The following is a 25898-nucleotide window of genomic DNA, read 5'->3' as shown; positions in this document are numbered from 1 at the left end:
TTCGCCATCCCGAAGAAGCGTAGCACAACACAGAAGCCCGAAGGTAGATCTTACCCCAAACTCCACATGGTACAAGATTTTGTGTCCTGCAAAGTCTAGGCTATCCCTGCTGTACGCGTCGAGCTGTAGTTGCGAGAGCGGGATAGGAGATTGAGCGGCTGCATAAACGGGACCGCCTACGTGCACTTCGATGGGACTGTCGATGAAGCTCGCCGTCCAAGATAGATCTTTGAGGGCTTTGACGATGAACTTCTTGCACAAACTGCTTCCGCACAGTATCCAGATGCAAGGATACAACGTGACTGAACGAGGTGGGGAGCCGCTGGCATGTCCCGACATTCGAAGTTCCGTGACGAATTCTCGTTCCCGAGGAAGCATGCTTGCCCTCTTCTTCTTCATGTTATGCCGTACGGATTGCAGATCCAGCATGAGTCTGTCTCTGAGACCTCCTTCCTTGTCCCAGCGGGTTCGAAGTTCCTCTGGGACGGGGACCTGTGCAGGTTTTCCGCACCAGACATTCGTCTTGTGGTATTGATAAACTTTCCGCGATGGAATAACAAATGATCGGAGACTGCTCGCCTCGGTATGGAGCCGTGTTGAGCCAGCAGAGCACGGCTCCTCAACCGATGAACTTGGTGGATGCAGATCGAAGGTGCTGATAGCACCTATTGGATGCGGTTCGACTGGGCTTGGTTGGAGCTTATCCTCTGATCTTTCACCCTGCGAACTCGAAGAGCTTTTAGAGGGCAAGGAAGCGTTTGTTGACGTTGTTGTGACTGATGGACTTGTGGAGCTGCTTCCGCCCGTCGGAGTGCTGTTGCTTTCTGCCACTTGCGCCATGCAATCGGAGGTATCGACAGAGATGACGTCGTGCTTATCGGACCCATTGTCGAGAGATATGATGTTGTCTTGTGGAACAGCATCAGCAACGGCTTTGCCCTTGTCCTCTGCGGCGGTTCCATGGAGCTTTCGGAAGACAGTTTCTCGATATCTCAGCTTGTCCAAATATTTCATTGTTGAGCTGGTGGTGCCGAGGTAAATGAGATTGGTAGGATGCGTTGGTGGGATATGGGATCGGGGTATTGCCATCATCATTTGGGCAGTACGCTAGAGGGGTGGGGTGAGAGGAACTGGGAGAAAGGGAAATGGGACGAATTCAGCGTATGGCTTTCTATTGAGGGAGTCTGACGTGAAGGTGGCTTTGGTCGGATATTTCACTGTTGAACCCTCCTTTAGGTGTAAGCTGCATGGTGCTATGCCTTGACGTGGCAGAATGCAAACCAACCATCAAGAGTCTGCCTGGCTCAGAGGCTTTGCACAGCCCCCTGTGGCTGCATCTATTCCCAAGTAGACGAACCCAAGTACTTCGCAATATAATATTCCCATCCCTACGCCACTGGGCTGCTACAGAGCCTTACCAAAAGAGAGGCCTTCAACAGCGGTCGAATGTCCAACAGCTCACGATCGAAACAACTCCGATCTGAAGGACACCGGGAAGAAATCGGCTTGTTCCCGGAACTCAAATAAGATTCACCAATTTTAGTCTCGGCAGTATCTTTTCCAGCAGCCTAATGGAGCTAATGTCATGGCCTCGAAATGCCGAACATTCAAAGTACGACATCCGAATCTGCCATGCCGTCTGGCCTGCTTTGGCAGCCGACTTTTACGAGCCCAACCAGTATACCCGGCTCGCGACCTATGTGCGAGAGGTCCAGGGCCGGTTCAACTACCAACCCGACCTCTACTTGCTTGACGCGGCGGCCATGATACCCGAGATAACCGGAGCAGTCCGCCGGTCTAGCAACAAATCACGCGATGATGTCATGGATGACTTCAAGGCCGGCCACTGGCACGAGTGCAGCAGGGAATCAGTGCAGCTAACCGCATGTTTTGCGGCCTCATTGTGCGCAACGACAAATGTTGCCGTCGCCCGGGACCAGGCTTTGACAGATGCAGCGCTCATTGTGTGGGAAGATGGCGCCTCCTTGCGGGACGTCCTGAGGCAAAGGTTCAATGAACCGCGATCGCCACAAGATATCGAGATGAAATCCCACACAGTCGACTCAAAGCTGACCATGAGCTATCTGACGGTAAACTACGGGTTTCACGTTGACTGGACCAACCACCTGGACGAACACCTCGCGATCAACTGGAAGACAAAAGTGGTCTCCATCTACCAGCACAAACTCTGGCTAGCTTCGCATCTTCAATCACCTGAGGAATGTGTCTTGCCTATGGACCTGGTTGGCGAGGCCCTAGATACCCTCAACCTGCTATTCCCATACGACGACGCACCGACAAAATCCTTTCTGGCTAAGCAGGCTCAGCAGTTCTACAGCCTCGGCTTCTGCGGGCGGGAGCGAAGGCTAGACCTGTTGGCCTACCCGCGATGGAACAAACGGCTCGAAGAGCTGTCAAGTGTGTTACAAGGGCCGCGGGATGGGATCCGGCAGCTTTTTCCCGACAGAGACCGGCCCAACATGCTAGAATCCGTCAACTTTTGGATCGCCGTGTTCGTTGCGGGGTTAACGGTCAGCAGTTTCGTATTCGGGGTTATCACGGTAATCTATGCAAAATGGGCATTTGAGATTAGCAAGCAGTCTCTCGAGTTGACGAGGCAGCAATATCTTCTATCAGTTGCTCAGGCGTGTTCAAACCCCCAAGAAGCGCATTTGTTGCCAGAAATTTGTACTAGGAAGTAAAGTGCAAGGAGTAGTGTGGAACACGGATTAAGCCGTGTATGGAAGGCCGGTTCTCCTCGGCTTAGACTCACAGACGCATGAATATAGGTATTGTTGCGATTCCACTGCTCTCGTCATGCACAAGTGGTTGGAGGATAGCGAGCATAAGCGAGCGCCGCCACCGAAGCCGACGTGTTTGATCTAATTCACGGCAAGATCCCAGTCCAAGGCAAGCAGGATGGCCATGGGCAAACCGGTGCCCTTAAACGGCTACAGATGAAGTCTTTCTTTGTTGCTTGTCCGGTCCTTGAAGAGAGCCCTCCGGGTTCGTTGGACTAGCTTTGAAATGCTGCTGGGCCTTCTATTTCTACCGCCAGTCGTCTCGCTCAACGACTGTCACCTCGTCTGCGAGACGCTGGTGGCGAGTCAGATACCAGGGGAAAGTTTGCCGAGAATTGGTCTGGGAAAGGTAACTTGGAGATAGGTGGAACCGGGAAACAGATGTGTGATACCCAAACAGGGCCACGTTTGCGGCAACGCCATATGTCCAGTAGTACTGGCTGGTTAACAACTGGACAGCTTCTACCATTCACCTATCCATCTTCCGCTGCCCATCCTTGTGACCCCTACTGTAAATCACTAAGCTCCCTCCTAGGCCACGCCCTGTGAGTTGGAGTAGGGAACGATCTGTCCCACGACCACTTCTTGGCCAGCTTCTCCTCCAGAGACCCCTCGAGCATCTGCACCACATACTTGCCCAGGATGGGCAGAAACTTCCAGCCGTGGAAGGATCCGCAGGTGGCAACGTACAAATTCTTGCTCGCAGAGTGCGGGGAGATGATGAAGTCTTCGTCGGGCGTCACGGCCTCCCTATTTGCGATGTTAGTACCCATGTCTCACGTTTGAGCAACGTCTATCCATTCCGGGACGTACCAGCAGATACGGTAGTTCTCGTTCTTGAAATCGGCACTGTTCTTGCCGAAGAGACTCTTGCCGGCGTAGTCCACGTCGTCTCTCAGCGTCTTGGGCACATCGAGCTGCGCGTAGTCCGAGGCCGGCGGGGGGGCCGAGAACCGGCTGCCGTTCAGATGGGACTGCGTGTTCCTGAAGATGATCTGGCCCCAGAACTTGAGGGTCTTGTCTTTCGAGTGGGGGACGCTTCCGTTGCTCGCACCTAAGCTGATGTCAGTTTTTTGAGGTTTACAAACAACTTGCGTGTCCACAGCCGGTTCGTGACGTACCTCTCGACGGAGGTACAGTTGAGATACCAACCGGCCCGTCGTACAGATCTTTGGCGTTTTCTCCGGTGACAGGCGTGAAGCCCTCGGTCACGGCGGCGGCAACAAATCGGTCCCCGGCATGGAGCTCAGTCCGCTCAGGGGCGCTGTCAGCCAGCAACTTGGCCGTGTAAGCGCCCGTGGACAAGATAACGTGCGCCGCCTTGATGGACTCGCCCTCGACCGTCTGCACGCCTGTTGCAGCACCACCGCCATCGAACTCGAGTTTTGCAATCTCCGCCTCGACGTACTTGACGCCCAGCTTGACGGCCTCCTCAATCGTTCTCTGCAGTGCCTCCTTGGCCTCGCCCCACCCGCTGTTCTTGTTCACAAACACCTCCTTGACGCCGGTGAAGTCGGCGTCCGCGAAGATGCCGCCGTACTGCCTCTTGGCCTCGTCCACAGACAGGGAGAAGAGACCCGAGTCGACGCCGAGCTGCTTGTAGTTCTCCTGCATCCGCTCGGCAAAGTTGCTGGGCGAGACCCAGTAGACGCCACTCTCGTGGTAAAAGGGCTTCCAGAGGGGGTCCTCAGACCAGTGCTTCTTGGCCTCGAGCGTAAGCCGCATGTACTCGATGTCGAGGTAGTCGGCGCGCACGACCTTGTTCCAGTCCCACGAGGCGGCCACGCGAATGGGCGCGTCGTAGGCGTTGCGGTCGACGAGGGTCACACTGGCGTCCGGGTGCGCTCTGATGAGGTGCAACGCCGTGGAGGCGCCAAAGACGCCGGCGCCGACGATCAGGAAGGACTTGTTCGAGGGTTCGGCCATCGTGTCACTGTGTGTTTGCTTTGGTTAAGTGGTAGTTGAACCGCCAAGGTTTCTTTCATACAAGTTGTTCCTCCAAGTTTCTCCAAAGAGCTGTCAACTTGTTCTCAAAATGTTGAAGCCAGAAGAACGGCCGGGACCTTATCTCCGTTGTCGGATGCTGCCCGCACTCGTGTCTCCATCTCATATCCTGACGTCATGTGATCAATTCGGCACGCAATCGGAGTTGCCCGGACTCTACCGACACTTCACAACTTTTGTAAGTGAGGTTGCGACGATAGATTCAATCATGGTCCCGGAATAAATGATATGTTAGGTGAGGGGGTGTGTATGACATGTACCTAGTAGCCAGCCACCCGTTGAGCGACGACCCTTCAACTACGAAAGCTAACTTAAGGAAACGAACAAACCAAGTTTTCTCTCCTATGAACGAATGTGTTTTCGGCCAGAAGTGGTTCTTTTGTTTGTTCTGAATTGAAATTGCTGCTACCTTCTCTAGCCATATTGCTAACGTTACATACATAAGCTTGAGCACGATGTGTACGACGAGGGTGGTTACAGAAATACATGGTACTAAGATTACAGGCGTTGTACTAGGTAGTACACAAACTTCAGCAGACCGTCTTAAAAGAACGGTAGGCTTACTTTGGTGTCGAAAAATGACGGATGGCGCGAGTGGCGCAGCAACTTGTTTGACCAGAACCAGAAGTTCGAGTTCTTGGCCGCAGCCACGCCGGGCGAAGTACTGCGCCGATATTGAAGGACAGCCGGTTTGGTTTCTCCGCAACAGTCCCATGGCATCCAGACATCGTACATCATTACTTCGATCCAATTGCTTGGGCCATGATCTTTATGATCACTATGATCACGAACCATTTCCCACACCAAGTCCCATGATGCTAGAGGGCTTCCAGTTGTATTCCATTTTTTTGAAGCTTCTCACCTTTAACTTGAACGACGAGGAAACGATTCTACATGTGAAATGTTCTTCTGAGGGAAACAGCTGAGTTGGCCTGTTCACTTGGCCACGACACAAATAAGTGTGTCACAAGTCATGCACTCCAATGGCTGTTGTTGCACTTCTTATTTTTGACCGACTTAGACGGAATCAGGTATCGATCGGAGGATTGGTTGTACCCGCAGAGCCCGACGGCCGTCTTATCTGTCATCATCGTTTATTGTTGCTGTCTACGCAGTTGCAGACCTTGACATGGCCAACGATGAACCGTTGATGTTAGTGCATGACTACTGTCTACACGCTCCGTCTGACCTTCATGGGCTCTAACTAACGGGCTGGGTCATCGGGAAAATCAACCTTTTCAACACTCAACTTATCCAGCAGTTAACTACTGTCTACACGAAGTAAATTTTGGATGAGAGTAAAACACTCTAAACATGCTTCTGCACAGCTGAAATTAGCCATCGGTCACTCCCGAATACGTGCGAGCAAGGGATCGGCAGAGCTTGTTGATAGCTGAGATTAGGGGGAGGTGTTAGGAAGCTACCTTGACTCATGCTGATCACCGTGGAAAACATCACGATGATCAAAGTGTATCCTTAACATTATCCCAAGGCGTCCCCCACTACCAGAGGGGTAAGCTTCGGGGAGGTACGACCCCTAGGCCGCTGGCTCCAGCCAGCTGAAAAGGACCGGGCTTGGCAGGCGGAATCTGTTACATCTTTTTCCCCAGGGGCCTCGTCAGCACCGGGACCCTCCCTTTACGAGCCGGACGGGTCTTTCATCTCTTTCTTCGTGACTACTTGGACTTGGCTTCTTCCCTGAAATTGCAGATGGCACTTCCTTCAACTCTACACTCTGGGCCATCGCAAGTGAAACGAAGAAAAAGGGTCTGAAAGATGCCACGTATATCGGACGAGGGGGACGAAGACCTCCTCCTCAGCACATACTCGGAACACGAAGGTGTCCTCCCGACAGACGACGACGAGGACGCCCTTCTGTCCCCCGCCGGCTCCCGCGCCTTCACCTGGTCGCCGCCGCCGAAATGGAGACGCCGGCTCTCGGTGCCCGGATGGGAGGTCGGCGGCCGCCCCGTCCACGCCGTCGTCGCCTCGGGCCTCCGCGCGTGCTTCGCGCGCCTCGATGGCCTGCTGGCGCCGTTTCGGGTCCGGTCGCCGCGCGCCATCATCCTGATGCTCGCGCTGCTCAAGTTCGCCCTCACGTGCAAGGGCATGCTGCTCATGATGCCGCTGATGCGCCTCGTCGAGGACGACATCTGCCACAAGCACTACGGCCGGGACCCGTCCGAGCTGATCCCCGAGATGGAGTGCAAGGTCGATGAGGTGCAGAAGGACCTCGCGTGGCTAGGGGGATGGCAGTCGCTCATCGGGGCCGTCGTCAACATGCTCGTAGCGTTCCCTTATGGTGTCTTGTCGGATAGGTGAGTCTCACTCTTGTTTTCATTGTCACTCTCACTTTCACTATTGCTTTCAATCTCAACTCACCTTCTCTCTCGTACTCTTACTCACCCACCCACACCCACCTACACACACATCTTCCCTCTCTATCTCCATTCAACCATTAGAGTATGTCAATGAGCACACGAGACTAACGCATCCTTTAGAATCGGACGTAAGGCAGGCATGCTGCTCGCCTACGTCGGCACCGTCTTCGCCTTCAGCTGGTCTCCCTTCATCCTCGCCCGCTTCCCAGGGCTCAACATCTACGTCCTCTTCCTCGGCTCAACATTCTTCCTCATCGGCGGCGGCATCGTCGTCGTTTTCAACAACATCTACGCCATGGCCGCCGACGTCAGCACCGAGAAGGACCGCGCCTCCAACTTCGTCTTCCTCTCGGTCGGCGCCGTCGCCGGCGGCCTCCTCGGCCCCGTGACGTCCGGGTTCCTGATGGAGCGCCACGGGCCCTGGGTGCCGATCCGTCTCGTCTTCGTCTTCACGCCGTCCGTTTTTCTCATCATGCTGCTGCTGCCCGAGACGCTCCGCGGCGGCAAGGCGTCGTCGTCATTGTCGCCGCCGCCATCGCCGGACGGCCCGAACAAGCAGCAGCAGCAGCAGCAGGTCTCGTTCAGCGACGCGGTGAGGGAGGGGTTGGCCCACGGGCTGAGCGAGCTGCGGGAGTCGATCTCGATCCTTCGGAACCGCAACATCCTGCTCTGCCTGGTGCCGCCGCTCATCAGCAGCCCGCTCGCCGCCGCGCAGATGCACACGCTGCCGCAGTACATCAGCAAGAACTTTGGCTGGACGCTGGCGCAGACGAGCTTCCTGCTGTCGCCGCTCGGGCTCGGTCACCTCGGCATCCTGCTCGTGCTGCCGTGGATCTCCACGGTGATCGTCAACCCGGCGGGCCGCTTCCGCCGCACCGGCTTCGGCAAGGACGCGCTGCTCGCGAAAGCGTCGTACGTGATGATCGCCGGTGGCGCTCTGATCGAGGCACTCAGCCGCGACATCGTCGTCTTCCTGGTCGGGCTCGTGGTCGGCACGTTGGGATCCGCCAGCGGGCCTCTCACGCGTGCGATGATCACGGAGTTCGTCTCGACAGAGCACACGTCGCGGCTGTATGCGCTGACCAGCATGGTTGACACGCTTGGGTCACCGCTCGGTGGCCCGGTGCTCGCGTGGGCGTTCTCAGTCGGATTGGAGAAGAAGGGGGGCTGGAAAGGGCTGCCCTGGTTCTACGTCTCGTTCTTGGCCACGTTGGCGCTGGCAGCGTTGGCGCTCGTGAGGGAGCCGAGGGAGAAGGGACCGGTTCACTTGGAGAGCGGGAACGGCATGGAGGGGCTGGATTATGAGTCTGGCACAGAAGACGATGACCTGTAAGAGGTGACATGGTGCTGGAATGTTTCCAGCGAGCACTAAGATCGGCATTTTCTGTTGGTGTTTCTGGATAGATTTGGCGGGAATGGGCTTGATATTTCTGGATGGAGTTAATGATCTAGACGGATTTGCTTTGTAAAGTCATCATCAGTCCGCGGCGGCAACTCGGACGGATTGCGAGAAGGGAAAGGAACTTACTCAGGCGTTCGTCGGCCTCATAGACACATTGGCCGATATCACTGCGGAGGGCTTCCGGTTGCCATGCGAACACCTCTCTCTCTCTCCACAGGCGCCCAACGAAGTGCCCGAAACGTACTCATGTTTGACTGGTCCATGCAGCATGGCAGAAGCAACGAGGTTGACCCTGGGCGGAGACGACGAGTGTGGATTCGAGCAGCCTCGCTGGCGGAGGACGACGATGCCAGCAGCCATGCGACACGTGGCGGATAAGACGAAAAGAATGAAGAGCTTGAAGCGAGGCTTGCCTGAAGCGCATCAATATGGGATATCGTAAGACGAGCGAGGGGAGGAGAGGCCTCTCGATAATGCAAATGCAAATGAGGGGTCCGGTTCGTCCAACATGTTTCTGGCAATGAATGACACGAGTCAATGCGCATGAAATTAAGCACTTTAAGGTCGCTTTGTGTTGTTTCCCCCCCCACCGACTGGCTGTCGAGCATCACCATACGCCTTGAACTGGCCTGGCTTCGCTTGTCAAATGGAAAAGCTGCCTATGAAGAGATAAACAAGGACGAAGGATGGACAGCAACCGGAGAAGGAGAAGCTTGAAACCCCCATCGTATTGGCTGAGAAGAACCAGAGCAGATCACAGCGCATCAGCCACACCCACCGCCGCCCCCCCTCGGGGCTGCCTCCTCGGCACATGGGGTGTCATCATGGACAGCGGAGATGCCTGTTTGTGGCGGAGACGTGTTTGGTGCAAGAAAAGAAGAGGGACATGAGCATCATCCCAAGAGATTGAGAAGCGTTAGTTGGCCCCTTCGTGCCCTTCCAGAGACATGGCCGGATCCTTCGACTCTTGGCGGGTTGGGTTCACCATGGTTCCTCGCGACTCGCCACTGGCCAGCGGATGCCGTCTGCCTGGGGCGGGCTTCTAGAGTCATCTCCAGCCTCCTCTCATGGAGTGTCTCAAAGTGGACAAACAACACACAAGCAGTTAGTAGTATATCCACTAGGCACACAAGGCGAACTCGGCAGCAGGGGGGCCCAAGAGGAACAAGACCCGTGGCGCAGCCTTACAAGCACCGATGATCCTTGTCCCAAGCCGCCCCGATGCTGTGGATCCGCAAGCCGGAAGTGGTTGTCCAACACACCGTCCCGCAATGTCCGCTTCGCCCTATTAGTGTGTGTGTGTGTGTGACACGGCTATATTCCTAGCAGCACTTTTGTCGTACGGGTAAACAGACGGACAACGGACGGAGGTAACCCGGTCACAAGGGTCTGATGTCATTCATTGGCCACATGCGGCAGACCATCTTCCCCAATCATCATCATGCTATGACAGTCAAGGGCATAGTTGGGCTGGCTGTCTGTGTGGCTGTCTGTGCCTCTGCAGTCTGTACCATGGTCCATGGATAACATGGCTCTGTCAATAAGACTGCCAAGGATTGCTGGGCAATGATATAATGCCCAGGCGATCCACGATGAGGGCCTCCCCAATGTTTTAGTCTCTTGTTATGTCACGATTATAAGCATCATTTATACTCAAACTCTCCCCCCCTTGAATCATCCCTTTTTCTCCACCAAAGTCCTGCCGAGTTTAATATTGAATCCCGCGATACCCTCATCCTCGTCCAACCTTGGCAAACCTTTTAACGCACTGAACTTTACGAAATATCACTGCTAGATAGACGTAGTTCACACCTGTCACCCCCATCTTATCACATCACCATTGCCGCCATGTCCTCGGACCTCGAATCCAAAATCCGGCAGGCGGCCGTCCGCAACCGCGAGCTCCTCGCCGTGCTCGCGGACACGGACAACGCCATCCCCGACCTCACCCAGCAGCGCCGGCTCATCGCCGACCTGGACCACCAGCTCCAGCAGTCGGACAAGAACGTGCGCGCCCTCGACGCCCGGCGCAAGAAGGAGCTCAAGGACCACGAAAAGTACCGCGACAGCGTCATGCGCCGCTTCGTCCACAAGGCCGTCGGCAAGCGCGACAAGTTCGACGAGAAGGCCGCCCGCGAGGAGCGCGAGTACTTTGACGTGCTGCAGGAGGAGCACCGCGAGAAGGAGGTCAACGGCAACCTGCGCCGCCAGCTCGACGACGCCCGCGAGGCCTCCCGGTCGCTCGAGGCCGAGGCCACCCGCCACGACAAGGCCCAGTGCGCCCTCGACTCGCTCTACGACTCCATCTTCGCCGGCCCGACGCCGAACCACCCGGACGAGGACGCTCGCGAGCGCGAGGCCGAGGACGCCCGGCGCGAGTACCACGACGCCCGCGGCAAGGCCGAGGCCGAGCAGCACGCCATCCGCCTGCTCACCGACGCCGCGCGGCGCATGGCCGACTCCCTGCGCAGCATGGACGACGCGCTGAGCCACTCGCGCATGGACATGTTCGGCGGCGGCACCATGTCGGACATGATGGAGCGCAGCGCCCTGCAGCGCGCCGAGAGCGCCGCCCAGGAGGCCCGCATGCTCGTCATGCAGGCCCAGCGCATGACCCCCTACGTCGGCGACCTGCCCGCCGTGAGCATCAACCACGGCAGCCTCATGGGCGACGTGCTCTTCGACAACATCTTCTCCGACATGGCCTTCCACGACGAGATCAAGCGGTCGCGCGCCTCCGTCGACCGCTGCGCCCAGGTGCTGGGCCGCTTCCTGCAGGAGACGCGGGCCCGCCACCAGGAGCTGACGTGGCAGCTCAAGAGCCTCGGCGAGAGGCTGGAGAGCACGCGCACGGCGCTGCAGAAGGAGAGGGAGCGGTTGTTTGAGCAGATTGCCGGCGGCGGCGGCGGCGAGGTTGACGTCAAGGGCACCGCGGCGTCGAGTGCGACGCCGATCGACTTGAAGCAGTGAGTTAGCGGTTCGTCCCAGGAAGAAGGGGGAAAGATGGATAAGAGAAGATGGTAAGGGAGGTAATAAGAGACACACGCAGAGAGAGACAGTGTGTGAGCCATGAGAAACGGTGGCTTGTTGTAATTTCATAGCACTTGATACCTATTTGCGAATCACCAGTCTAACGAATCAAAAAGAAAACAATTTCATTTCATCATGCTATAAATCTGTGTGTGTGTTTACGTATCCGGCCGGTCGTTTGGTATACCATCATCGTCTCGTCTAGTAGTTCATGTGGTGGTGACGTCCACGGCGCTCACTTGCAAATCATCGTTAGCCGTCATCATCAACACCCCAACCATGACCAAAGACCACACTCACGGGTTGTACTCGTCCATGTCGCCGTACTGCTCCTCGTACAGGTGCTCGGCCTGCTTCTCGGCGTGCCGCTTAGCCTTCTCGCGGTCAATGTAGTCGAGACCCTTGGTCTCGAACAGCTTGTCGACCTCGGCGCCGGCGATGCCGACGAGCATCTCCTTGGCGAACGCGTGCTTGACGGGCTCTCCTGTGTCGGTGTCAGCCTGGGGCCTCGGACGCAGGATTCCGTCCGGTGAAGGAACGGGTCTCGGGGACGTACCGTTCTTGCGCTGGCGGTCCTCAAACAGCTTCATGGCCTCAAAGGCGGCGCCGCCTGCCACGATCTCATGGCTGAGCTTGCCCTCGTGACGGCCCTCGTAGACAGCGTCACGGTGCTCCTTGGCCTCCCCTGTCCTCTACGTCAGTGATGGTGCTGGGCAGAGGCGGAGTGTCATGACGCATACCGAATCCGAACATGTTGACGTCTAGAAGGTGATGAGGTGTAATAATTTAATAGGTCAGTGAGGTTATGTGTGAGGTTGAGGAACTTTGTCGTAGGTAGTCGTGTCTTGTCTTCCTTCAGCTCCAAGAGAGGGGCAGCTCGAGGGGTTCTTATCCTCCCCTCCCAGTCCCGGTCCAAGCTCTCATGTGATCGTCAAGAGGACGAGAAAAGACGCTCCATCTCCCTGCCCCTGATCTCCCCTCCCGATGACACATGATGGACCCTAGAACAGACCGACGGAACGCCCTAGGTTGAGGCCAGCAACCCTTGCGGAGAAAGGGGGCCGTCCCATCAAGCAACACTGCTAAGGACGGAGCTTCGCAGGCTCGAGAGGCGCGCCGGTCTGCCGAGTTATCCCTCGCCTCCCGACTGGGGGGAGTGTCACTGACGTAAAACCGTGGGTGTCTTTTGGCGGGGGTTTCTCGGATCGCCGGCAGCGCCGTCGGCGTAGACGGGACGACGACGCCTTTGGCATGGTGTGTGTTGTTAGTGGACCAACATGGGTATTTTTATCTGGCGACTCCAGCCTCGCAAATAGATGAGAGGAAACAAGCTTTCTGCACAGAAAGAGAGAGAGAGAGAGAGAGGAGGGAGTCAGCATGCCTGGCCAGTCATGTCATTCGCCCGTCCAGGAGGCCCTACTGACTGTATGAGTGTCATGACTGAGCAACAATGGACGAACACGAACGAACAAAGCATCCGGCCCAACACTCAACGCCACGCCTGTCAGTGATTCGGTCTCTCGGGGAGTTAAGTCGACATATGCGCTAGATTAATGCTGCGTCAGTCCACAACCCCCCTTGCCGGGCTGAAGAGAAAAGAAAACCATGGGCGGGGAGGGCGCTGCGGCAAGAAAGCTTGATTCATCGCGGCTAACCGGCAGTCAAAGCTCCATAGCCCCCTCATGAGCTGATTCTTATTAGTTGCTACACAAGCATGCGCGTACACACTAACCCCTTGACACCCCGGTATCTTCCATTCAGCTGTCACCCTTCAGGATCGATCGGTTTCGACGCGTGGTCCGGTCCATCGATGTCGGCAATTGAACCCACACAAAGCTCGGCATCTGGGAACGAGATAGGTCGCTTGAGATGCGTAGTCAAGGCGGTCGGTCCATCTTGAGGTCGTCGGCGACCCTGCATAAGCCGAGGCGCGGTCCGAGTCCTTATGCCCCCTTCCCCTTCCCCTTCCCCTTGGGCCCTCACCGACATCATGACGTGTAAGCAAGCTCCGTGTGGCGGGTGTCTCAGAGACTCATCTCGAAGCCGATAACCGCCGGGCCCCGTCATGAGTGATAGTGACCAGACAGATGCCCAGCACAGATGCCCAGCACAGATGCCCAGCACAGATGCTCAGCACAGATGCCTAGCATAGATGCCTAGCACAGATGATCGCCTTCCTTGGCCGTGGCGGGATCGCGCACCGTCCCGCGTCCCCCCCGGCTTGGCAAGGGTCCAGTCTGAGGGTCCAGTTGTCAGTTGAGGGTGTCATCGTGAACTTCTTCCATGTGTTCTCATCATGCCAGTCAAAAAAAAAAAGAGCGCCTTCGCAATGTCAATTGCCTTCCTAGAGGTGCTGCTCTGCTCCCTCGGCGCCACATGTATTCCACCCATCCACTAAACACAGTCTATGATTTACCCCCAAACTTGACCAGATACTCCTCGTGCGCCTTCTTCTGGCTCTGCCACTGCTTCTGCAGCTTCTTGAGCTGGCTCTTGGGCACGTCGCTGCCGTCCTTGAGCTTCGTCGGCAGGCCCTCGCCGTCCCACTCGCCGTACTTGTCGTCGCCCTTGAACATCTCCGTGTGCGGCAGCTTGGCCTTCTCCCACTTCTCCCGCTCCGCCTGCTCGCGCGCCCGTTTCGCCTCCTCCTTGGCCCGTGCCTTCTCGGCCTCCTTGGCCAACTTCTCGTTCCTCGCCGCGATCAGCTCGCTCGCCGGCACGAACTTGATCAGAGACGACTTGCCGTCCGGCCGGTCGTCGAGGTAGACACCCAGGTTCGTAAAGTCCTCGTCACGGATCCGGTCCGTGAGCGAGAGGATGGCCTTCTTCGTCTCGGGAGACACCGTCGACACGATGCGTCGGAGCTCGTCACGCAGCCTCGAGGCCGCCCTGAGATAGGGGAGCGCCAGCTGCTCGGGGTCGCGCACGCCCTTGTCGGCGAGAGACGAGAATTCGGCCTCGGGGGTTTGGCCCAGCAGTTGCGAAACAGACTCGGCGGCGATGTTGAGTGCTTCAACGTCCGACTTGACCGTCTGGAGCACGGCGGCGTACGGCTGCACGACAGTCTTGGGGTCCAGGCTCGCGTTCGACGCGGGTGCAGCCCAGCCGAGGCCGTCGTACGGCGCCGTGGCGTTTTCATCAAGGCCAAAGGTGCCGAGGATCTTGGTGATCCACCGCGCAACGGCGACGAGCGCCGGCAGGTTCGCCTCGGCCTCCTGCGACACGACCACCTTGTTCGCCTCGCTGACCAGCTCCTGGATCGCGCGCATCGCCTGGGGGGTATCAAAAGAGTTGCTGAGGGCGGTGTGCAGGTCCGTCTTGGCCTTGTCGAGCTCGGCCGCCAGGGCGCCAGTCGGCTTATCGGAAATCGACAGGGACTCAACACCGGGGGTCGATGAGTTGGCATCCGCGACGAGGGCCTTGACGTTGGTGAAGAAATTCTGCACGCTGTTAGCTACACTCTCGTTCAAAAAGGGGGGAAATTCTGGGGCCAGTGAGACACGCACGTTGATGGTGGCCTCCCAGCTGGACGCCTGGGCTCTCATGTCGGGGGAGATCTCGACGCCGTCGTTCCACTTGCCCATGAGGAACACGATGCGCATTCCCCTCGAGGTGTACGTCGTCGCGAGCGCGTCCTGGATGGTTTGGAAGTTCTTCAGGGACTTGGACATCTTGGATCCGGAGATGGACAAATGTCCCATGTGCAGGAAGTTGTTGACCCATGTGTGCTCTCCCTTGGTGTTGTCGACGTAGTAGGCCTCGCTCTGGGCCAACTCGTTGTCGTGGTGAGGGAAGGCCAGATCGACACCGCCCGAGTGGATGTCCATCTGCGCGCCGAGAACGTCCGAGGCCATGACGGAGCACTCAATGTGCCAGCCGGGGCGGCCCTGGCCCCATCTGCTGTCCCAGTAGGGCTCTCCCTTCTTGGACTTCTTCCACAGCGCAAAGTCGCCCTCGTTGCGCTTCTCGCCCAGGTTCTTGGACAAGGCGCCCTCTCCGTCCTCCTGCAGCGACTTGTCGTTGCGGTTGCCCGGGCGCAGGCGCGCGTATGTGTTGCCGGCCTTCTCGAAAGCCGTGATGTCGAAGTAGACGGAGCCATCAGACTCGTAGGCGAATCCCTTGTCTACGATGCGCGCCACGTAGTCGGCGATCTGGGGCACGTATTCGGTGACGCGTGTGATGACGTCGGGGCGCAGGCAGTTGAGGGCGTCCATGTCGTCGAAGAACTCGCGCTCCATGCTCTGCGTCAGGTCGGTGAAGATGGTCTGGTCGCTCGTGTCGATGGTCTCCTTGTAGAGGGAGTCGAGGTAGGGCAGGAGGATCTCGTCGATGCCGGGGTAGAACTTCTTGTCCTTGATCGCAAACACGGCGGCGTCCATGTTGGCGATGTGCATCTTCGTCTTGGCCTCGTCATCGCCGGGCTTGCCCTCTCCGGTGAGGGTGCCACCCGCGAGCACCTTGCCGTATGCGCCATCTCTTCGCTCGAGGTAGTTGTTCTCGTCGAGGTCGGAAGATTGGAGGAGAGGCAAGCTCTTTTCGGCGTAAGCGCGGAATGCTGTCAGCGCAAGCTTGGCAAGCTCGTCTTGGGCGTATTTCTTCTGCTTCTCGAGTTCGAGCAGACGTTGTCTCCGAGCCTTGATGATGATCTGCAACACGAAGGTGGTTAGATGCCGCAGCTAGTAAAGCGAGCATGCGAGGGAAGGGGGAAATAAATGGGTAGGGAAAGGAACCGACCTTGTCGTCAACATCAGTGATGTTCATGACAAACTTCACATCGGCCCCAAAGTAGTGGATCATGATGCGCCGGATAATGTCAGTTGAGACATAGTTGCGCGCATGGCCCAGATGGCTCTTGTCATATACGGTAGGCCCGCAGGCGTACCAAGAAACCTTTCCCGGGTTGATTGGCGAAAAGGGCACCGGCTGGCCGGGCTTCAACGAGTTGTGCAGCTTCAGCGACTCCATTGTCGCGATAGTGGCGCAGGACCTGGAGAATCCAAGGGTGGGAATCCGAGTGGAGAGAGTAAAAGAAAACCTGGTGAGTCTAAAGAGGCGATTCATCCAGCATAGAAGAAGAGGGGCTCAGAGAGGGGGGGCATGAGTAGGCGGAGGGAGGACGAACGAGGAGAAGCTTCGTCAGATCGCTCGAGACGGAGGGACGGAGGGACGGAGGGGGGGGTGGATGGGTGAGAGTGACTCAAAAGGGACCGCAGGGAGATGACTGCCCGCCAAAAATAAAGGGTGACTGACACCATATTCAGCCTTGCAGCCAGATGGGGCAGTGTGTCATCATTCTATTGGCTGAAGTCACCTAAGACAGACCACCAGCCACATGTGCCCCTCGCTAAGCCACACTAAACTTTTTCTCCAATCCTCAGCCTTGCGAAGTTTTTCCCCAAGTGCCCATGCTCACTGCTCGTCACGAATTGCTCGCCAATGCCGCTGCTGCATCCAAACAATTGCCTGTCTCTCGCTCGCACTTCATTCAAGTCGCTGCGCTCACCACCATGGCGAAACCCTCGCCTTTCCTCGAGCCCGGTCCCAGGACAACGGCCAATTCCCTTGCCATCGTCCAGCTCTCGCGCGACAACCTTGTTCCCTTGATCCTTCACGACTCGGCCAGCGCCGTCGATGGCTATGCCGAGGGAGCCGTCCTCAACACCCGCTTCGGATCGTTCCCGCATTCCACCCTGATCAATGTCCCCTGGGGCTCGCAAATCCGCGCTTCGGTCGTCGACACCGGCTCGCGAGGCCGCAAGCGCAAGAGAAAGGAGGACGAGACGGATGCCTCCACGCCCGCCGCCGCCGCCGCCGCCGATGACGCCGAAACCGAGTCGAGCGCCCCGGCCAAGAAGGCCACCGCCGCCGCCAGCGGCTTTATCCACATCCTCCAGCCCACCGCCGAGCTCTGGACCGCCGGCCTGCCGCATCGCACACAGGTCGTCTACACCCCCGACTACAGCTACATCCTGCAGCGTATCCGCGCCCGCCCCGGCACGCGGTTGATCGAGGCCGGCGCCGGCAGCGGCAGCTTCTCGCACGCATCGGCGCGCGCAGTCTACAACGGCTACCCCGAGAACGAGACCCAGCGCAGGGGCAAGGTCTACAGCTTCGAGTTCAACAAGGACCGGTACGAGAAGATGGAGGAGGAGATCCAGGCGCACGCGCTGGAGGGAATCGTAAAGCTGTCACACCGCGACGTGTACAACGGCGGCTTCCTCGTCGACGGCAAGAGCCCCGAGGCCGAGGCCGTCTTCCTCGACCTGCCCGCCCCCTGGGAGGCCCTTCAGCACCTAGCGCGACGAAAGCCCGCCGCGACGTCGAACAAGGACGGCCAAGCGACGACCGAAGAATGGGTGTCGCCGCTGAACCCCAAGAAGTCGGTCTACATCTGCACATTCTCGCCCTGCATCGAGCAGGTGCAAAAGACGATCAACACCATGAGGACCATGGGCTGGGTGGACATCGACATGGTCGAGATCTCCCACAAGAAGTTCAACGTCATCCGCGACCGCGCCGGCTACGGCCAGCCCGAGCGCGGCATTCCCCCGATCGCACGCGACGTGAACGAGGCCGTCGGCAAGCTGCGCGAGATTGAGCGCCGCACGAGAGAGTACCACAACACGGCGGACCCCAATTCGGCAGAGGACTCGCCCGCCGCCGGCAACGCTATGGACGTGGACCAGACGGCGGAGGCGTCGAACGGCAGCAGCAGCCGCGGCGGCGACGACGACCCCAGCGCCGGAAAGCCCTGGCTGCAGGGCCGCGTGATCCACCGCGCCGAGCCCGAGCTGAAGACTCACACGTCGTACCTCGTCTTCGCCGTGCTGCCGCGGGAGTGGAGCGAGGAGGACGAGGCCGCGGCGCTCGCCAAGTGGCCGTGCGGCGCCGAGACGGGCGTTATCGGGGCCAAGGACAAGGAGACGCGCAAGCAGGAGAAGCGCGAGCTGCTGCAGGCCAAGGGCAAGAGGAAGAAGAACAAGCGGGCGGAGGCTGCGTAGACGGCATACGAGAGCTGGCGGACGACGAGGCAGAGCAGATGGACGGAGGTAGCAAGATCTGAAAAGGGAATGATGGGAATGGCAGATACCCTAGCATCATTGTCGGGACTTGACTTGGGCTTTTTCCAGGAGTACGGGCGAATTCAAAATTCAAGCATCCGGGGACCGCGGCTTCTCCGCGGCCTACTCTTTTGACTCTTTTTTTGTTTGTCTTTTCGTCCTGTTTTACTTGATTGTGTAATGCTTCTCGTCACGTTGGACCATCGACTCCTTGCACGACGACTGTCATGAACGTGGCGACTTCCATCGAACGTAGTCGCAGTCCTCTTGGTCCCTCAGCCCCTGACCACCATGTCCTCCGCCTGTCTCCCCTTGCCCTCGACCAGCACGCCAGCCTTGCGCAGGATGGCGACGGTCTTGTCCACGACCTCGGGCTTCACGCCCTCGACGCCGTCGGTGAACTTGACCGTCTTGAGCCACTCCCGCGCGTCGGCCTCGGAGTAGTCCAGGTGCGTGCTGATGTACTTGACGGCCTCGTCCTGGTTCTTGTTGAAGTGCCGCACGCCCTTGTCGAGCTTCTCGAACAGGTCCCTCACGCGCGCGTCCAGCCCGGCCTCGCCGCCGGCCAGCGCCGTCGACGCGACGATCTTCCAGCTGCTCCAGGGCGTGTAGATCTCGCCGACGCGGCGGATCTCGCCCGAGTCGTAGTAGCGCTTCGAGGTGAAGTGCTCCCACATGAAGAAGTCGGCCGCGCCCGAGTTGACGGCGTTGCGCAGGTTCTCAAAGGTGTTGAGGATGACCGTCTCCGAGAAGGGCGCGCCCGCATCCGGGGCAAGCCAGCCGTGCTGGTCGGCGAGGACGAAGCCCATGATCTGGCTGCCGGAGCCGATGCGCGAGACGCCGATCTTGCCGCCCTTGAGGGAGGCGACGGAGGCGATCTCGGGGCGCTGAGCACCAGTCGAGATGGCCCAGCCTGGGGTGTGTTAGTGGTACGTCAGGATGATTGCCTATGATGAGGACGACCTACACAGCGGCGTGTCGACGTAAGTGCCGACGAGGCGGTAGCCGCCGTCGCCGGGGGCGTCCTCCTTGCCGAGGCCGGCGATCCAGCCCTCTGTCAGGCCGATGGCAACATCGATCTCGTCGCCGCGGATGGCGGTGATCATGTGGCCCGTCCCGGAGGGAAAGGGGATCAGGGTGGCGTCGAGGCCGAAGTACTGCTTGGCGAAGTGGAGGGGCGTCGAGAAGTGCTCCGGCACGTAGCCGATGCGGAGCGGGGTAGTGGCCATTGTGTGGATTTGAAGCTGTGGCCTGAGAAACGCAGCAGATGTTATTGGCCGTGTTGGTGAGTTGGTGAGGCGGCGATATGTTATGTGAAAATATCTCGGGGCGCCGGATGGGTGGGAGTGAGAATGAGGCGTCGATGAGTGAGTACCTATTATGTACTTATTATTGAGGTGCGGGGTCCGTCTACAGCGCATTGCGCTCTGCGCGTCAGTGCCAGTGCCAGCGCCCCCGTCCATCGGTGCGGCACTCCGCGGGGCCGATGTGGGGTTCCCGGTCCCGCACCCTCCCCCCCGATGGAATGGTTCCCGGCCAAATCCACGCTCTTACTTGAATTTGGCTTGCCTATCATTCAGCATCAATCACCCTGATAATCTGCATTTAGTGGTTTTTGCCAATCCCCCCGAACATCCCTCCATTAGATCCAAACGAAAGAACTGCTCCGAGAATCCTGTAGTCTTGGCTGGCTTAAGGAGCGAAAAAGCATGCCATGTGAAGCTTTCGAGGCAAATTAAAAGTCGCTGCGGCTCAAAACTCTATCCGTCCTCTTACGCGAGGACCCAATTCGAAGGTTTGACTGCGAAAGCCAGATTGCTGCTTGAATTGCCTGTAATTGTGGCTAGACATAGAACAGGTCTGCAGAAGCATGCCTCCATCAGTCTAGCGTTGCTGGTCACAAAGATGGAAGACAGCCTGAATCTTCAAGAATTAGTTTTGTAACTGTTGTGTTTGGTTCTCTTTCATTGCTTCTCACTGCCTTGGTCGAGAGTATCATGCACCAAGGTAGTTTTTGCTTCAGGAGTATTCAGGTGGGACCAGTTGCAGTCCAACTAAAAATGGCTGGAACTTTGCTTTACAAGTCTCATGTCTCATTTTTTGTACGAATCGAAACAAGCAAATACAAAGTGAATACGCAGGATTTCTAGAAACCGGACAGCACAGAATATTCTCTCTGTAGTGAGGAAGTGAGAAAAGACTCCCCAAGACCTTTCTGGCTCCCAACCGAATCCTGAGAGGTGAATACATAAATTCTGAGTTTCTTTTCTCACCTGCAACCCGCTCACCTTTCTTACTTTCTTCTTCATTCACTTTCTCTGGATGATTTGAACCTCCGACCGGAAGTCACCTCAACACCGAATTACATCACTTCAAAGACCCCATCACACACCGCACTAGGCAAACGCGATGAAAGGTCAGACCGCCGAGCTGAGCAAATACTTCGCGAGCTATCATCGCTGGGAGTGCCCAGAAGCTAGAACCTCGAGCACCCACTGTCAAATCTTCGGCACAAAAGACGGGCCACTGCTGAGAAAGGGACAGACGAACCGCGTCCTGTTCTATGCGGGATGCTTCAACCCTCCCCACATCGGCCACCTCAGCTTCCTCCAACGCGCCTTCGGGGGGACCCACGACATCAACGTCATCGCCGCCGTCATCCTGCCCCTCGACTCCCACAGCCTCCGGTCCAAGCGCAGGGTCAACGGCCAGGACCTGATCCTGTCCAAACCCGATCGCGTGCGGCTGTGGCGGTCGGACGCCAGGATGCTGCCCGAGTGGTGGGTCTACGACGGCACCGTCGACGAGTGGGATATCATGCGGGACAAGGTGGAGGAGGCCATCGAACGGGACGGGTTCGACTTCCAGTTCGTCGTCATGTCTGGACCCGACCACATCTCGAGGTTCAGGACATACTCAGGGTGGAGTTGGAGCTGCTTCGAGACCGTCACTAGCGACGCCGGGAGACACAGCGACCTCGTCAAGCCCGACGGGTCGCTCTACACCCTCTCAGGTGGCTTTTCACCCTAGGAGGATGTTTCTGTCACTTTGAGAGGCGTGGAATCTGTGTCCCCGGTTCATCTCGCTCCGAAAGCCCCAAGGCCTTTGACCACGAGGGATAAGAGGAGGTTGAGGAAGTTGAAGAGAACGACGAGGAAGAGCTCGAAGAATAAGGCTATATGGAAGACCAAGCGGAGCAAACTCTCCAGGAATTCAAAGGAGAAGTTGAAGAAGACGAAGAGCAAGCCAAGAACACAGAAGAAGAAGTCCCGAGGTAAGAAGACGGAAGCAATCCATGACCAGTGATTTGCTGAGACGCTACTAACAATGAGGTTAGATCGTAAGAATGCCAGAAGACTGGCCAAAAACCCTCTTCAGGTCCTGAAAGTCAAAGTTTGCCGCCTGAAGTGGTCGAAACTCTGGGTGCGGTTCGTCCCGGCTGACGGCGAACCTCTGGACATCAGCTCGACGCAGATTCGAGACATCATGGAGGGTGGCAAGCTGTCTTTGGATGAGCTTCATGAGAGGCTCAAGGGCATGGCCTTGAGTCCCGAGGTGTTGACCGAGATCCTCGCCCGCCAGTCATCGCGTGACGTATCTCGAAACTGGCTGTGAATGATATTTTGAAGGGGTGTTTGTGGATTTTGTTTATTTTCTGTTTTGGTAGGACCGGCAGGGAGATGGCTGCGAAGATGATAGAGGCTCGGTGTAACACAACACCGACGGTGTTGTGATCACGTAGGCATTTTATATAGAAATTCTCATAGACTTGTTTTTTTTCATGTTTCTGCATAGTCAAGAGTAAAACTGAACAAGAATCCCAAGGTCGGAATAACAACACAGATAAGACACTAGTCATACTGCTTTGGAGACAGCAGTCATGGAAGACGTATGAGTGCCTCTGACTGTTCGAGAGACGTAGAAGTAACAGAATTTCACTGTTCCACGCCAACTGCCCACTATCGAAACTTTAACACCGTCCTCAACAGCAACCACGTCGTCAACTAACAACACAACCATCCAGCACACACAGGCCTCCAACCTGATCCTCATCAACACTGTTGCCCATCACGGAGTCCAGTTCACGGAGAAGAAGGGCATGGCGGCCATCGGTACCTTCGTGCTCAGTCACTACAAAGAAAGAGAAAAACATACCCACAATAAGCATACAACACAGCCCGACATCCTCGTTATTCAAGTCGTAACAAGATCAGCACTCAAAACAGCAGTCGCCCACATTGACGCCGCGAAGCAACCCATTAGCACAATTACTGGCGGCAGAGCCGCTTAAAGTCAGTCAGACGTGCTTTCACTATGCGGTCAGTTAACAATGAATACTTGTCGTGCCCCCCCCCCCAATTTGTTTACACAATTGTGGTCCCTGTCCTTGCCTGTGAATATATACAGTGTCTAATTTCCTCTCACCCCACGCTATTCAGAGAAGAAGCTCTTGGTGCCGTTCCCACTTACAGTCTTAGTATTGTTTTAAAGTTTGTCAAATACTTCGACAGGGAATACGGTCCTCGCGTTGCGGGACAAACCCCTGCCTCATTCACTCGTGTGTCCAGGTCGAAAGAGGCAATTGAACATACTCTAGAGTTGTCAAGAAATCATTATGTTTTGTTCCAGCTGTTCTTGCCGCATCTCTCTTCGTCCCAGCTGATATCGTCTTAAACTCGAACTGAGTTGGCCTCTCTGCTCATACCCATGTCGCTGTTCTCTTTACTCGCGCATACTTGCGCAAGAGTTGGGTGTGGAAGCAAAGCAATAGCGCGGTGCGGCTGACAATCAACAACCCCCAACTGGGACACCATGGGAGGGAACAGCTGCAGGCTCTGCCGCACAATGTTCGCCTCTTGACCAGTCGGGTTAAAGACGACGAATGCCCCCGCGGCAGTCCCGTCGATAGTTCGATAGTGACACATCCAAAAGAGAAAAAAGACTTGTCAAGTCCCAGCCTTGGTCAACGAGGCAGAATGCTATGTTTGCTTCGTGAAGAAACATACATAAGGACGCAACCCCGCAGCTCAACACCATCGTCTCACTCGCGCATGGACTGCCCTTGCTTCGACCCGAACAGCCGCAGTGCCGCTCCTCGTCCGATCAACCCTACGGCAGCCATGGCTTCCGTGCCGCCATTGCCGGATCAACAAAGCACTATCTACTTCCGCTACGACGACCACGCACGCCTGTCTTCGGCATCAACGCACATCAGACTCATCGAACTCTACCCATCCAGACACGGAGGAGACACCGGACCAGGCTCTTCGGACGAAGACGATGCACGACGCTCTGCGGCAGACTACTCGAGCCCCCTGAGATGCAGCATCACAACCACCCCGATCGCCACGCCGCGGCCCTACGAGGCGCTATCGTACACCTGGGGTCCGCCGGAAAAATCCCACAGCATTGACATCGCGGGTGGCGGGCGCCTCGGCATCACAGCCTCCCTTGACGCGGCGCTGCGGCATCTCCGCCGGATAGACGGGCCCGTGACGATCTGGATCGACCAGATCTGCATCAACCAGGAGGATGCCCTCGAAAAGAACGACCAGGTGCCCCTCATGGCGCAGATCTACAGCAAGGCGGACCTCGTCCTCGTCTGGCTAGGCCCGGCGGCGGACGACTCCGACGCGCTGATGGACTGCTGGCAAGACGTCGGCCAGGCGGCTCGCGACCTGAAGGTCGAGAGCTACCTCACCAAGGAGCGTCTGCCGCTTCTTAACCGGGCCCTACTGAACCGTGATCCCGAAGACCCGGTGACGGTGCAGTTCCAGGCCCTGCTCAAGAGGGCGGTGCCCGTGTTCGACTCGCTGCTGAGGGCGATCATCGCCTGGAACGACAGGCCCTGGTTCGGCCGCGTCTGGACGATTCAGGAGCAGGCCCTGGGCGCCAGGACGTTCTTCGTGTGCGGGGCGAAGACGGTGGACGTCGATCTGGTGCCCCTGGCCACGATGATCTTCGACAAGTGCATCATCAGGCAAGACGCGGAGAATCGCGCCGACCCGGCGCACATTGAACTGATGCGCGCGGCCCAGAGCCACCGGTTCGGTTCCCTGATGGCTCTCCGACGCCGACGACGGACCTTCGTCAAGGGCGAGGGCCCCGGGGACGACCTGTACCAGATCATGAAGAAGACGTACGTCAACGGGGACGCCCAGGCGACCCTGCCCCGGGACCGGATCTACGGCCTGCTCAGCATCGCCGTGGCGTCGGAACAGCTAGGCATCACGCCGGACTACGCCTCCCCGGAGTGCGGTCCGACCTTCGTGGAGGCTGCCCGCGCCCTCATTCGCGCCGGCCACGTCCAGGTGCTCTCCTTTTCGCAGTTCCCCAAGGACGTCAACGGGTTGCCGTCCTGGGTCCCCGACTGGAGGTCGACGCTGACTCGCTCATACCTATTCACATTTGAAGACGTCGATGGGCTCCCCATTCGAGCCGCGGGCGACAGCTCGGTCGAGGTCGTGCCCGTAGGGGACCCGAGCGTGCTGGGGATACGCGGCCTGGTTGTCGACATCGTCGAGGAGACGGGCGACGTGTGGGACTCCGATGCGGGGAGTGAGTCTCGCTTTAGGAACCTCCAGACGATCAAAAGGCTCTGCGACAAGTCGTCGGGGAGAGGATACGAGATCTACGAGAGCAGCGAGAGGCGCGCCGAAGCAGCGTGGAGGGTGCCAGTGGGCGACCTGTTCTGGAGCAGGGAGGACGGCTACCGCCGGGCCATCTCGTCCGACGGGGCGTACTACGAGGACTGCCTGGCCGTCCTGAAGATCCTTGTCGAGGGCTTCGGCCCCGTCGAGCATCCAGAGGAGCGCCAGCGGCGGCTGGAGGCGTTCTACGAGCTGATCCCGCGGCAGTCGGTCTACAGCGAGAACATGGACAAGATGACGGGCAGGCGGCCGTACGTGACGCGGCAGGGTTACCTGGGCATGGCCCCCGGCGGCGCACGTCCTGGCGACGCGGTCGTGATACCGCTCGGCTCTCGGATCCCGTACGTCCTGAGACCGTCCGGAGACGGGACGACGTACGAGTTTGTGGGCGAGGCGTACTGCGACGGTGTCATGGACGGCGAGATGTTGACTAAGCGGCGGCGGGAGACCATCCTGATTGCTTGACCCGGATGTTTCTGTTCACGAGTTTGAGATGGTATTGGAAGAGGGACGAGAGAATGGGGAAAATGTGTGGCAGTCTGGGGAGAGAGAGAAGAGGAACACGTCTG

The 25898-nt window shown here is 57.6% G+C and overlaps 10 protein-coding genes across 10 annotated transcripts; 6 read left to right on the top strand and 4 right to left on the bottom strand.

Moving 5' to 3' along the window:
* Nucleotides 1–1571: 1571 nt before the first annotated feature.
* Nucleotides 1572–2702, top strand: CH63R_03914 (uncharacterized protein; the record flags this gene model as incomplete). The annotated part of the gene is made up of 1 exon (XM_018298889.1): nucleotides 1572–2702. One exon carries the CDS (start codon nucleotides 1572–1574, stop codon nucleotides 2700–2702), a length of 1131 nt encoding a protein of 376 aa, XP_018160135.1.
* A 605-nt stretch (nucleotides 2703–3307) lies between these two features.
* On the bottom strand, nucleotides 3308–4727 carry CH63R_03913 (FAD dependent oxidoreductase; the record flags this gene model as incomplete). The annotated part of the gene is made up of 3 exons (XM_018298888.1): nucleotides 3308–3551; nucleotides 3615–3855; nucleotides 3923–4727. 3 exons carry the CDS (start codon nucleotides 4725–4727, stop codon nucleotides 3308–3310), a joined length of 1290 nt encoding a protein of 429 aa, XP_018160134.1.
* Nucleotides 4728–6581: 1854 nt separating this feature from the next.
* CH63R_03912 (Major facilitator superfamily transporter) lies at nucleotides 6582–8519 on the top strand (the record flags this gene model as incomplete). The annotated part of the gene is made up of 2 exons (XM_018298887.1): nucleotides 6582–7123; nucleotides 7307–8519. The coding sequence occupies 2 exons, from the start codon at nucleotides 6582–6584 to the stop codon at nucleotides 8517–8519; spliced, it is 1755 nt and encodes a 584-aa protein (XP_018160133.1).
* Nucleotides 8520–10436: 1917 nt separating this feature from the next.
* Nucleotides 10437–11558, top strand: CH63R_03911 (uncharacterized protein; the record flags this gene model as incomplete). Its single annotated transcript, XM_018298886.1, has 1 exon — nucleotides 10437–11558. One exon carries the CDS (start codon nucleotides 10437–10439, stop codon nucleotides 11556–11558), a length of 1122 nt encoding a protein of 373 aa, XP_018160132.1.
* A 261-nt stretch (nucleotides 11559–11819) lies between these two features.
* On the bottom strand, nucleotides 11820–12371 carry CH63R_03910 (putative CipC-like antibiotic response protein; the record flags this gene model as incomplete). Its single annotated transcript, XM_018298885.1, has 3 exons — nucleotides 11820–11856; nucleotides 11919–12303; nucleotides 12359–12371. 3 exons carry the CDS (start codon nucleotides 12369–12371, stop codon nucleotides 11820–11822), a joined length of 435 nt encoding a protein of 144 aa, XP_018160131.1.
* A 1652-nt stretch (nucleotides 12372–14023) lies between these two features.
* Nucleotides 14024–16679, bottom strand: CH63R_03909 (tRNA synthetase class I catalytic domain-containing protein; the record flags this gene model as incomplete). The annotated part of the gene is made up of 3 exons (XM_018298884.1): nucleotides 14024–15058; nucleotides 15125–16264; nucleotides 16353–16679. The coding sequence occupies 3 exons, from the start codon at nucleotides 16677–16679 to the stop codon at nucleotides 14024–14026; spliced, it is 2502 nt and encodes an 833-aa protein (XP_018160130.1).
* A 446-nt stretch (nucleotides 16680–17125) lies between these two features.
* On the top strand, nucleotides 17126–18619 carry CH63R_03908 (tRNA methyltransferase complex GCD14 subunit; the record flags this gene model as incomplete). Its single annotated transcript, XM_018298883.1, has 1 exon — nucleotides 17126–18619. One exon carries the CDS (start codon nucleotides 17126–17128, stop codon nucleotides 18617–18619), a length of 1494 nt encoding a protein of 497 aa, XP_018160129.1.
* Nucleotides 18620–18954: 335 nt separating this feature from the next.
* CH63R_03907 (ABC-type nitrate sulfonate bicarbonate transport systems periplasmic components-like protein) lies at nucleotides 18955–19908 on the bottom strand (the record flags this gene model as incomplete). The annotated part of the gene is made up of 2 exons (XM_018298882.1): nucleotides 18955–19592; nucleotides 19647–19908. 2 exons carry the CDS (start codon nucleotides 19906–19908, stop codon nucleotides 18955–18957), a joined length of 900 nt encoding a protein of 299 aa, XP_018160128.1.
* A 1180-nt stretch (nucleotides 19909–21088) lies between these two features.
* Nucleotides 21089–22294, top strand: CH63R_03906 (uncharacterized protein; the record flags this gene model as incomplete). The annotated part of the gene is made up of 2 exons (XM_018298881.1): nucleotides 21089–21692; nucleotides 22017–22294. 2 exons carry the CDS (start codon nucleotides 21089–21091, stop codon nucleotides 22292–22294), a joined length of 882 nt encoding a protein of 293 aa, XP_018160127.1.
* Nucleotides 22295–23799: 1505 nt separating this feature from the next.
* Nucleotides 23800–25794, top strand: CH63R_03905 (Heterokaryon incompatibility protein; the record flags this gene model as incomplete). Its single annotated transcript, XM_018298880.1, has 1 exon — nucleotides 23800–25794. One exon carries the CDS (start codon nucleotides 23800–23802, stop codon nucleotides 25792–25794), a length of 1995 nt encoding a protein of 664 aa, XP_018160126.1.
* Nucleotides 25795–25898: the final 104 nt, after the last annotated feature.

Source organism: Colletotrichum higginsianum, chromosome 3, assembly GCF_001672515.1.
Source record: "Colletotrichum higginsianum IMI 349063 chromosome 3, whole genome shotgun sequence".
NCBI classification, from domain to species: domain Eukaryota; kingdom Fungi; phylum Ascomycota; class Sordariomycetes; order Glomerellales; family Glomerellaceae; genus Colletotrichum; species Colletotrichum higginsianum.
The sequence above is the reverse complement of the archived record's forward strand: the minus strand, read 5'-3'. Positions and strand labels throughout refer to the sequence as shown.